The sequence below is a fragment of the Pocillopora verrucosa genome, chromosome 12, assembly GCF_036669915.1.
Source record: "Pocillopora verrucosa isolate sample1 chromosome 12, ASM3666991v2, whole genome shotgun sequence".
NCBI lineage: Eukaryota > Metazoa > Cnidaria > Anthozoa > Scleractinia > Pocilloporidae > Pocillopora > Pocillopora verrucosa.
In genome coordinates this window covers 13,357,834-13,370,595 of record NC_089323.1, presented here as the reverse complement: position 1 = coordinate 13,370,595, position 12,762 = coordinate 13,357,834, and the positions used below count along the sequence as shown (strand labels likewise).

The following is a 12,762-nucleotide window of genomic DNA, read 5'->3' as shown; positions in this document are numbered from 1 at the left end:
CCTGAACAGTTATGCATTATGTGGAATGTCTCTATTGACTATGACAGTCATAATTGTAGACAGACTTACCGCAATGCGGGTGGGGCAGAGTACACACAAACTGTAACTTTGAAGCGCACATATATCATTGTAGCCGCCTTTTGGGTTGTTATTCTTGTCCCTACTTTATGCTTTGTTTTAGATCCTCAAATACCCTTTTGGTGAGGCAGTACAGGTCCACCTCTCAAAATAATAATCTCTATCGCCTCGCACACAAAGATTTTCCATGTTTTCATTCAACATTACGCTAATGTACAAGATCATGTTCAACCGCCGTCGTGCCAAGCAAATACACTGAATATAGTGCGATACAGAAGGACAGTGTACAGTGTACTGTGGGTGCAGTTTGCATTGGTTGCTTTATATGTATTGTACCATTTGTTCAGGTAGCAATAATCATCGCTCATCATCAGTCGCATTTAGCCAGTACTATGGGAATGGCAATGACCTTACTTTATTTTAACTGGACGTTAAATCCGCCTCGTAATTATTGGAGGATTAGTGAACTCTGACAAATGGTAAAGCAGACAATCAGACAAGCTATGCTTAGAGTTAGATACTCATGTAGTTCCTACTCGTATTAATGCTTCTAAAACTGACTTCTTAAGACTCACTTATCCATTGAGAACACTCGTGAGAGATTTCATTTGTAAGGAAGACACAGACATCCAGTCTGATGTCGCAAGTATATCGTAAAGTTATATCCGAGATTCAACACCTCATGATCAAAATTAGCTGTAAAAGGATGGACTACAAAAAAGCTAACAGATCAGCTGGAAGAGTCTGGATGACGGATGAAGGGAAGATTCCTTGTTAAAAGCAACAATGATGAGAGAATTCCTAAGAGATGGCTTGGGGGGAAGAAGAAAATTGGCTGTTGAAAACTAAAGTATGTGTCACTGTAATCCAATCACCAGCGCCGGGAAAATACCAGTTCTTTAAAGGTCATAGTGAGCTTCTCTCCTCCTGTTATATTTGTTGTTGCCTTCATTCTGTATTCTTTTTCTGTTAACTGCAATTACAGCAAGCAGTCGTTTGGGAAAACGGTAGCTGCCTATTTCCATTTTTATCAAGTGTTCCCAATAGCATTTAACACATTTGTAATGCGCGTAATTTAAGCTGGCAAGTTTGCCTTGCATTAGTCGTCGCTCATAATAGGAAATACTTCTTTAAAAATTATCAATTCTTGTGACACTTTTCCATTTTTATACTTTCAAAGACCCCTCGTGACTTTCACTGTACATTGTATCACGAAACGACATTAACCATCAAAGAGTGATATCAATTCTTACAGAGTTACTTGGTCACCTCAAGCTTAAATATTTTTTCGAGGTACTTTGTCGGGGCCATCTCTCTGAATTGAGCTCCTCAAAAAGGCAGCTGCTTATCACTGAACAATTGCTGTTTAAATAAGTCGGTAAAATTCGATTCAACTGCAAATAAGAGAGGAGTTAGTTTCGAGTGCAAACATTAATAAAATTGTAGACCTGTTCTTTGACAGCTCGAAAGAAAAAATTTCTTTCGTCATTATATCATCAATAAAAACCCTTTTTCTTGATCTACCCTATTATATAACAATTTCATGTTTTTGGGTTACTCACCTCCGGTTAAGCTTTCAAACACAGTTTGGCAAAGAGAAAAAAAACGAACTAACGATTAATTGTGACGAATAGGTTTCACTTGAAGCTATTAAAATTGCCACTACACTATATGGGACATAACAAACAACTAATGCTAACTGCACCCACAGTGCACTGTACACGGCCTTTTTGTATCGTGCGATGTTCAGTGCATTTGGTGCCCTCGGTTGTCGTTGAACACGATCTTGCGTTTGAATGCGACGATGACAAAGACTATAGACAATCTTCGTGTTGGAAGCGAATGAGATAATCAAACATGATATTATGACCGCACAACCATACCAAAATGTTAGACGATAATATAGAATGAATAGTAAAGCACCGACACCAGAAACAACCCAAAAGGTGGCTACAATGATATAAATGCGCTTTAAAGTTACAGTTTGTCTGTATCGTAACCCCAAAAACAGCGCAAGAAGTCTGTCCACGCCAATGGCCGTCAACGTCAACAAAGATACTATACCTAATTGATAGCCTAATATAAAGGCTGTATCGAAAGCAAATCGGCAGAGAACCCAATCTTCGCGAACTAAAGAAATCCAATGAATGGTATAGAGTGGCTGTGTAGCAAGTCCAATCAAAAGATCAGTTGTTGCCAGACAGCGATACAAGAGTTGGGATGGCGGATGATGGGGAACATATCAGTTCTTCAAATGATTTTGGTTGTGTGCCAGTTACTGTTAAATTTTCTGTCGCCATCATTTTGCCGTTAAGGAGCGATCGTTTCCTCTTTCATCCTGGATTTCTGTATTTGCAATGAGAGATATTTCGTTTTAACGTCAACCTCTCTTTGAATATCTTTTAAACCTTACTTTGTCCATGGATACTGACTTTACGATTTCCACAGAAGCATGTCCTCATTTAAAATTTGCACACGACCTCATTTTTTGTCGAGTTCGTGGCTTTACGAGCACTTATCATCACCCACAAGAGAAAAACACTTGTAACACTTATTACGAAATGTCCTTTGATATTCATTCTGTTAAACACTCAAGGTTACTTCTAAAACGCCACAGCCATTAAAACGAGTAATTTTAGATAGGCTAGCGGCTTTTTCATTCATCAAGGGCTAATTTTGATTTTCACCCTATTTTTTTAAAAATATTCTCTGAACCTGGCCGACCAACTTATGTGACTTCATTTACACGGCAAGTAAACTCCCTCTAAAGACGTTTTGACTAATTAAATGAGCAGATTCTTTTGAAACTCTGTAACCCGAGAGGGGAGGGTGATTAAGAGCAGATATTGTTCCTGCATGCCGGGAAAATCTGCCTTTAATTATTTAGTCGTGTTCAAAACCCTTGAGCACGACTTAATAGAAAAAAAATTAAATATAACGAAGGGAATCGCTTGGAAATCGTGCACGTAGAAATACGTACTGATTACTCAATTAAAACCGAAATTTAATAACGTACCTATTAGCCGTGTAAGGTCTACAGAGCCACTCTTTTTTATGAGAATGTCACGTTGGGGCTGAGGCTGATTGTTCTTATTTTTTATTGCGATTTCAGTCTGAAAGTTTCAGATTTCAGATTTCAGATTCAAATTTTCAGTCTTAAAGTTGTGTGGTATAATTATATTTCAATAGATCAATCTAAAAAATATTCCCAAGTTTTTTACTTAATTGTCCTGGTAGACCAAAGTTTTATATTTCCTTGATCTTTATTTAAACTTCTCACACACAAAAGAATAGGCAAGTTAAGGTCGTCCTTAACCGACTTTCAGCCTGGTTGTGTTCTTTGTATGTTATTAAAATTTTGGTTATTCTCAGCCCTAAAGTTCTCATAAAATAGGTTCTTTAAAAAAAACGAGTATATACAATTCGAAGAGGATCAAAAAAAAATAATGCAATACAATAATGGAATGCAGTCTACTCTTACTAGTACATCTACGTATGTATTCTACATATATTTGTCAGCAGAAAATATATGTACCGTTATCAAGCTAACACAGTAGAAGCTAGCTTTCTCGATAATGAATCATAGATGTTGTCACAATGTGTAAGAATAAAAAATATCACAATAGTTGCAGAAACAAAAACCAAACTAAACAAACAAAAAAGAGCAACAGGTAACATTTTCTCAACCATTTAATGTTTTTTCTTCTTCCACACTCATACTCTCTTACACCCTCCTTCTTGTAGTCGTGGAGTGGAAGGAACTGCTTATCACACCTTACTTGTTAAATTACTTGGTGCATACCAATTATGTTTGAATTAATTAATATTTCTCCGGCATTAATTATCACAAACAATTTTGTACATCAATCCATTCCAAAACTGTTGCGCACGAGAAAAGGTCTGATAACACAGAACGCACAACGACACTAATTTTGTTTTACTCGCTATTAATATCAATCGTTTGTTAAATACTCTCAGATGAACATGTTCTCTGTTATCAAATAAGTACATGTCATTTCATCCCTAGGTGCATTTACTGAGGAACATTTCTTATCCCACAAGACTTCAATTATATGCTATTTCGTCGACCACAATTACTCACTAAATTAATCTGACTCAATCGACTATCAAAACACTCTCCTTTGCAGTTTTTATTGCATTTAACAAGTGTTCCAACTCAACAAGCACAAGTGGTAACTGCCTTCTGCCGTGAGAGGATGAAACTATGTCTCTTCACCAGTCCACCATTGTCTCACCCAGTACTCGTCTTATGGTATATTCAAGGTGGCTTAGGGCGGGATTACCTCTGTGAATTTTCTCGTTATGCAGATCAAGTATCCTTTTCTGATCCAAGCCATTTGGGATCCAATCATTCTTGGCTCTTTCCCTGACGAAAACCACGACCAGCTTTTCCTTGATAAGTACTTTGTTTTCTGTGAGCTCGTCATGTAGAAACTTTCCATCAAAAGTGATGTAATCGCCTTCAGTTTCTTGCTGCTTGTTTTGAATGATGGACGAGGTTTGGTGTGACCCGATCAACAGGACGCAGTCGCTTCGGTGAAACGCATTTTCAAAATCTTGGTCTTCTGCTAAAATGTCGCCGATACTTCTCAAGTTTGCCAAAGTTTGAAGCTTGCCAAGTAAATAGTTCTTCAGTGTAAGGGCTTTAGAGCTATCGCCTTGTGTGTTCAGGACAATAATGGATTTCATTTTCTTGTTCAGGGCGAGCGCTTCAGAGTACAAACGAGGTGATGTCCAGACGTCTGAAAAAGGGACAACATTGAACGTAAAGGCTCTTCAGCGAAGTCAAGAGCAAGTCAATACAGTTATAGGTAATTAATTTAGTTTTGATACCGCACTAAAGAGATACAAAGACCAACCTGCTTCTTGCCGCTCTCGGATTTTAAATTTGTCTGCCAGTTACTGAGCAGTTAAATCTTCGGGAGCTACGATCTATATCAGCAGAGAATGTAGGAAATGCGTGTTAAAATGTGAAAAGCTTCACAGGTTTCAACAGATATGCATCCCGAAGGTGCCTCAAATACCAAGGGAAAAGAAAACAAGAACATTTTTTACGTTTCTTTACCGAAATTTACTTGCATAACCTTGAGTTAGAATTCTACTTTTCTTCGCCCTCTTTGATTTTTTCACCCTGAAGAATGCAAAATGGTGTGTTTTATTTTCATTTAAAAATTAGTATGGAACACGTCAGTCTCGAAAATTGTAGTCTACAGTAAGTTTAACTTTAGGACGGTTTTTTAACATCATAGGCAGAGCTGATGAAAAGGGAAATATCCCGTAAAACATCTTATCCTAATTCACTCCCAACATTAGTCAGTATATCTTCCTTCTGTCTGCCATGCTTTTTTCTGGAAAAGTTGTGCGAATAATCTTGTGTAATATTGACTGAAGACTACGTCATCGTTCTAGCTGTTCACTCTTATCGCTTTTTTGCTGGAACATGAATTGATATTTTAGAGAAACGGTATATTTTCATGTTAACCATGCTCTTCAAGGGAGAATATGATTTAACAGCCATGGCAAGCAAGTGAAATAACAAGGCGAGAGAGTGAGGAGGTTTAAAGATGAATTAAACGTAAACAAAGAATACACAGCAGAGCCAAAACACCAACTATGAGTAATCACGGAGCATGGAGCATCACAGCTTTCTGTCATAATAAAGTCCCAAGCACAATTAGCATAAAATGTGGGAATGTTATCTAGGGGACATTTACACTTATTTAAAAGTATTTTGCGCTGTTGGATTGTAGATAGAATTTTTCCTTTATTTAAAGTGAATTTGCGCGCTGGAATGCTATCACTTTGTGCGTATGCGTGATAGCACTATAGACACCTTTTAACGATATCGTCAGATTAAAGAAAGGAAAAGCTTGGCTTTGTTCTTTTTAAAGAATTATTTATTCTTGCGAGATTCATTCATGGCTGGCCTTTTGGAATCGAGGAGAAGAAGAACATCTCTCCATTCCAGGAGGTTAGAAAGGTTTATTAAGCGGGGGCTCAATGGAGCTTGGGATTTCGGCAGGTTGTGGAATAAACTTTTCAGAGTTTGGAAGACACTTATTTTTTTTTCTTTTACTGCGTTTATTACTGCTTAGATGAGCCCGCGAAATATCGTGGCAAGCGCACTCGTCAAAAGTGAAACGTAAAGCAGAGTGAGCGGATGAGTACAACTGGTTCGCCGTTTTATTTCATCGGCAAATGTAGAAACTATCATTCTTACAACTCATCAACTTGTTTCTGATGACAAGTGGGATTCGGAGATGAGAAAAGAAAAGTTGCTAGAGCGCGGTGACGGAGATAATAGCGATGACGAATCTGGGACTGAAGGTGTTAAACAGATGGATTTCCTGAATGTGGAATTTTCTAGAGAGTTCTGGATTAAGGTAAAAATGCAGAGAAATCTTAATATAATGCTAAATTTTCAGTAATTCGTCAACTTGATCTGTTATTCATTTTAAAAGCTTGAATATGATTATCGGCAATTCGTGCGTAGGTTCATGAAAAGCAGGGTAAAGGATTGTCATGGAGCAGCGCTATGGCTGAAGTTCGAGTTGGAAAAATAATTCAGAATTACATGGATAATGGAGAGGTGGAAAGTGAAGACCCAGCACTTGTTATGTTAAAACAGTGGCCAGTATCCAAACAGTACAAAGATTACCCCGAAAAACTTCCAGGCCTTGAAAAGCTGGTATGTAAACTACATAAATTTGCAAAACAATCCCATACATCAACATAGTTTGAGGGAAAAACAAAAGCAGCTTTAGTTAAGTGTATGATTTTGTACTATTATTTCTGAATTAAATTGAAAAGGAACTTTAAAAAACGTGTAAGGATGGGGTAATACACTTGCTCTGCCTCCATCTCTGCAAGGATAACTTTCATGCATTTTGAAACATTTCTTGTAGATAAACCAATTTCTGGAGATTCTGTTACAAAGTGAACTGAATTCTGACCAAAGATATGAGGTGTTTAGAGATAAAGACGATAAAATGAAGAAAACACTACTACACTATGCTGCTGAACTTGGGTTTTTATTAGTCACCAAAACTCTTGTGAAGAAATGCCCAGGATTGCTGGTTGCAGTGACTGAGCGTCAACTAACACCCCAGAAAAAAAGAGCCATGTTACCAGTTGAGTTGGCCCTAAATGCAGAGAATGATGAAGTGGCAGCATATTTGATCAGAACAGTGTGGCATGAAAAGTACTTGAAAGATGATTTGTTATAGCTATTTCATGATTTACCTTAGAGATATTACATTTTTAAAGCATATATATAAGGATTGAGAGATTCTACATTTTTGATGTTTAGCCATTAAACAAAATTTTCCTATATTTATGACATACATGTCTGTATCTTAATCAATTTAAATTATTTTTCTTTTCTTTTCTTTTCAACAAAATCTTATTTATCAGAGTACTTTTTTGTCACCTTAATTTTTACCCTGTACTTATACCAATATGCTTTGTTATTTAACCAACCCTTTTAAATTTGTTTAATGCTAAGAGGCAAGAGGTTATTTTCATGGAGACCAGAAGATTCTGCAAATCCTCAACCGTCTTTCTTTAGTTTCAAGTCCATCATTGAGAATCCCAAAATGAAGGTGAGATTATAGTTATTTATAATGGTGATAAGAGCGAGTGGAGTCCAATTCGGTCTGTAATCATACAAGTGATAAATAAAATCAGATGACTGCAAAGAGGGAGTGTGATATGTCAATCACAAGTTGATTACGGACATAATTGGAAAACATGAAGTACAGTTATCAATTAATCAAAACTATGACAAAATTTGAGAAAGTAGATCAAACTAGACTTCAGTTATATGTTTTTGTGAAACAACAACAGTTAACTCAGGGAAATGTGAGACAACAGCATGCACACATGATGCATCCTGTCCACTTTCACAGGTATGACATGTAGACTGTCCCTTTAACTGTCCTATTACACTGTCCCCTTAGTGCTCAAATTGGGCTGGTAACCAATCATGCTTGAGAATCTTGTTATTGCCTTGATTAGTTGTAAAATTGCTCAGGTGATGATAGAAATGCATGCTCTGATTGGTCAAGGATTGTATTATATCCTGCAATAATCACCTCAGGCTATATTTAATCACCTCATGTTAGGTGATTTAATGTAGCAAGGGCACTAAATTTCAATACCACTGCCAAGCATTTTTTCAGTGTTTCAGAGGAAGTGATAAACATGACAGAAGAAAATTCAATTGCAAAGAGCACAAAGCATGCTGCTGTCAGTTTGGCAGAGCACTTATCAAGTTATAGAAATAAATAAAGTTTTTACTGATTGAAATAAGTAAATTAACCTGCTAAAACTCCTTGCTTATCTTGATATGAGTAATCACCACAATTGTAACAAAATATATGCATATATTTACAGACTACAGAATTTGAATGCACCTGAGCAATTATACTTAAACAGGATAGCCAGTTAACATTTATAGAACTAAGTGATCTATATTTTAAGGAGCTTGAGACTAAACTGTCAAACTGATCAAATTTGTTTTGCATAACCTGACTCGTCCAGCTTCCAGTCCAAATGTAGTAACAATTAATACTCTTTTACATTAAGATACTTTTAGAGTACAAATTTAGTATTACAATATTGGCATAGGTGAGGTTCCATGTTCAATTCAGATACTCATGAAAATGTGCTATTTTAACAGAGAACAGTAGTGGCTTTATTAGACCAAATGGTAAGCCCTCACTGGCCATACCTTCCAAAACGGAAGGACAGTTATGTCTCCCAAGAAGAAAAAGAGGGAATTGAAGGAGTCTGGAAGACAATCCCAGAAGATCCATTGAACTATCATTTTTGTTATGCCATCTTGGATGGTGATGCAGGAGGGCGACCTCCAAAAGTTGTGTTGACTGGAGGACACACAGAATCAGATAACAAATATTTCAACTGGAGAGACAAGTCATGTTTAAACATAATTGCAAAGAGCAATAACAAGGTATGTTTTAAGTTCGAGTATATGGAGTATTTTCATTGATCTTTTGGATCACAGTGATCAGACCTCAATGAGACTGTTCTCACTGGTGAAATGTGTTTGCCTTATAGTAAAGCAAGATTGATAAAACTTGCCCTAAAATTCTGCTTGAATTTGAATAACAGGAGGCCTTGCAACATCCAGTGGTCAGAATGTTGATCAAGACAAAATGGAAAAGTTATGGACATTTTTTCTTCAGGTGAATAACTTAAAATGTTTGTAAGTGTAGATCAAATACTTAAAGACACTGGTGTAGTGCACCAAAATTAAATAAATTCTCTTTCATCTACCAGGAATTTTGCATGATTGAATATGCCTTTTTAAATTTTTTTTCAATACTGTGGAAATCTTGTTCCTTGTAAATTTAGGCTATTTATGTGTAAACATACTTTTTTATTACTCAGCCTTCAAACAGCAGTGTATTTCATCTTCCTGCTGTTCTTATCATTTTCCTTGCTGTATGGTTCAACCAAACCAGACCCCACCCAGTACAGTGGTACAGCAGACTTGTTGTGTGGATTTTGTGAGATTGTCACTCTTGTCATGGTGATCTTTTACATATGTGAAGAAATGAATCAAATGAGAATGTGAGTAATTTTTAATGCTTTTAACACAATTAAATGCATTGAAACTGATTCACATAAGATAATTGTTTACATGTTTGTTAGTTCAAAAGGCTCCCCCTTCTGTAAAATCCCATCTTTTAACCCTTTCACCCACAAGATCTCATTAGTAATTCTCCTTACTGTCTACCATATAGTTCTTGTGATGTTAGTCTGGAGGATTTGGAGTTGAGTCAACTATGAGTCAATTAACTAATAGTCATATCCCTTTAGTGACATTTTTCCTTATTTTTATCACTTGTCTACTTCATATTGTATGGAAATTGTAAGGAGAAATGTTTTCCTGGTTAGCCAATGGGTTTAGCAAATGTGCCACATGTACTTACTACAAGAGAGAGAGATTAATCTTTATTGCTTCATTTTTATAGAGAGAGGTATTCCTATTTCTCAGAGTGGATGACCCTATTTGACTGGTTAGGTTTGTTGCTGATACTGTGTATGATACCCTTGCGGTTCTCTGGTAGCAAAGCTCAATGGACAGTTGCATCTTTAGCTATCTTGTTTAATTTCATGAGGATTTTTAAGTTCTCATGTGTGACAAGGTAGGTAATTAATTTTATTAAAAATATTTAAGCTTTGACTTGAAATGCTTTATTTCGGTTGTATATGCATGATTAGCGTTCACAGGGCTCTCACTTGACCAACGATCTACATCAACCGATAAGTACAGGAAAATTATTTTTAACTCCACAAGTGGGGTGAAAATAACCGTCTCTCGGAAAGCAATTTTTATTTCAATATACTAATTATACATGCATGGACGTTTTAACGTACGATTTTAAGTCCGCATTAAAATACAGCTCAGCTCATTTATCTTACTTAGACTTTCATCTTTTCCAGGACTACAGGACTATACACAAAAACCTTGACTAAGATCATTCAGCAAGACTTGACAAGATTCATGGCAGTTTTTGTTGCGATTTTCCTTCCCTTCAGTGGGGCTTTATTTTTATCTCTCCGTTCATCCAATCAAAACCAAGAATTAAGGTGAATCTAGTAATTCTATTTATTTCTCATTTCTTCTTGTTTGAGCTTAATCTGAGTTATTCTGTGGGAAGAAAAATGTATAATGCTTTAAGCTTTCCAATTCTGAAAACGCTCGTCCAGTTTCGGAGAACTACAATGCAACTGCCATTAAGACTTATTTAGTCTACTCGACATGCATATACTCAGAAATGTTGTTTTAAATCTATTCTTTATAATCAGTGGCTTTGGAGATGTATTGTTGAGCGGTGTTGTTGCTCTCTCTGAGCAACGATCCATTGTGGCAGATTATTCAAGCTTCAAGTGAGTGACTGACTTAAGTACCCAGTTATATAATCAGCATGGATCGACAGCACACTCGCACTGCGCCTGACTCAACATTAGCCCTGACTTACATTTCAATGTTGTTAGGTTAGGGGAGGGGTAGGTGCGTAGTTGCTTAGATACCGACATTGTTTCATTCGTAAAGGTATTATATGCATACGTTACCCAACGTTTTACAATGGTAATCGCTGTGCTTGTACCGTAATTGTTGTGAATCTTTGTTCTCTGGCAGTTGGCTCTCCACTCTGTTGATGCTAGCGTACATGGGAACTGTACTTGTGATTTTACTAAACGTACTCATAGCAGAGATGAGCACAACTTACATTCAGGCCAAGAAAGTCGCCCGTGTGGAGTATGATGTGGATCGTATTTTACAGCTCACTCGTATGGAGAGATTTCCTTTTCTGGTACGTAGACGGAGATTACGGGTTTAAGAAGGAGGCGTTGGCGTGCATTGTAACGCGTCCTCGTTTAGATGGGCATGTGCTCGCACGTTTGCAGCTAGTTTGCGTGCGCGAGACTGAGTAATTAAAGGCAAAAAGGCAGGAACGTTAAGTGAGTGATAAGATATCAACTCCTGAGACGGTGAACCCCGCGAAAAACAAATTTCTCATGTGCTAAATTTTTACTAACAAAAGCGAAAAATTTCAGTGATGGATACTCAATTTTGCTTATATTATTTCAATTAGCTCAAAACGTATTATGTCTGTTCAGTTAATGTATGAATGTTTTTTTTTTGCGTCTTTTCACTTGTCTTCTTATCTTCGTTGCAGAATTTACGCGTGAAGTATTACAAAGAGGGAGAATGGATCAGTGAAAAGAAACTTGCGGAAGGTTTGTAGTAATTTGAGCTCGCTTAAATTCACGATGAGATGGATCGAAGGGCTGGAACGAAGACTATGGATGAGCATTTTGTTCGAGAGTCCATTACAATAATATTTAGCTTGGCAATAGTTTAACTTCATTTCCGCGGCCATGTAGTAAATTCGATATCATAGAAACTCGACCAGCTATGAACGCGTAAAATTCTCATTTGCACGATAAGTTAATGACCAAATTATGCATATCCTTGTTTGGATTTAAAGTAGAAAACAGATGAGTACGGGAAGAGCTGGTTATTTGGCCACTGAAAGCTAATATACTCTCTCTCAGTCTAATGGTTTACTTACACTATGAAGAAAACTGAATATTTTCCGTGCTCATATTTACATTGCTGTAGAGCTCCTTGAATTCAGTGAAGATCGCAATCCTTGGGAATCAGTGGAAGAAAAGCTTAACGCGATAAGGTATGGATGATTCTTGAACTGAAATTAGGTCCGCTCATCTCCTTGCATCAGGCTACCGTATCTCCCTGCTGTATCTCAATAATTTTCTTCTTTGCGACTCTCAATCCCAGGGACATAATGAGAAAGATGGTAAAACAGATGAGACCTGAAAGAGGGTGAACAGGTGTCAGACATGTTTGCTCAACTACGGGAATATCATGTTCCATTCCATTCTAGCTTGTCACCAGGCCCTCAGTATTATCACTTCAGCACGAGGGTTTCTTCGCCCGCGCAAAAGTAGGAGGCCTTGAACAACGAAAGCCAGCGAAGAGGTCTGCAAGGAGTCTGGCGTTAGTAGTTAGGTGCCAGGAACCCGGCAAACCTCCCCCTGACTCATCTCAAATCTTCTTGCGAGCGAAGAAACGGGCGTTCTTCAGCGATGATGATGAAAGCCTTCGTG

The 12,762-nt window shown here is 37.3% G+C and overlaps 1 protein-coding gene across 1 annotated transcript; it reads left to right on the top strand.

Annotated features, from left to right (window-relative positions):
* The first annotated feature begins 6,359 nt into the window (after positions 1-6,359).
* Positions 6,360-12,560, top strand: LOC131784994 (uncharacterized). The gene is made up of 14 exons (XM_066159353.1): positions 6,360-6,482; positions 6,593-6,787; positions 7,005-7,300; positions 7,604-7,700; positions 8,780-9,070; positions 9,232-9,305; positions 9,511-9,693; positions 10,098-10,271; positions 10,570-10,716; positions 10,936-11,016; positions 11,270-11,444; positions 11,811-11,871; positions 12,257-12,323; positions 12,434-12,560. The coding sequence occupies exons 1-14, from the start codon at positions 6,360-6,362 to the stop codon at positions 12,480-12,482; spliced, it is 2,013 nt and encodes a 670-aa protein (XP_066015450.1). The 3' UTR covers positions 12,483-12,560.
* Positions 12,561-12,762: the final 202 nt, after the last annotated feature.

Excerpts from the sequence above, each read along its gene's own strand:
- LOC131784994 (XM_066159353.1), top strand. The coding sequence starts at position 6,360 with ATGAGAAAAGAAAAGTTGCTAGAGCGCGGTGACGGAGATAATAGCGAT. Across the intron at positions 10,717-10,935 it reads AATCAAAACCAAGAATTAAG|TGGCTTTGGAGATGTATTGT; the intron begins GTGAATCTAGTA and ends CTTTATAATCAG. Across the intron at positions 11,017-11,269 it reads GCAGATTATTCAAGCTTCAA|TTGGCTCTCCACTCTGTTGA; the intron begins GTGAGTGACTGA and ends GTTCTCTGGCAG.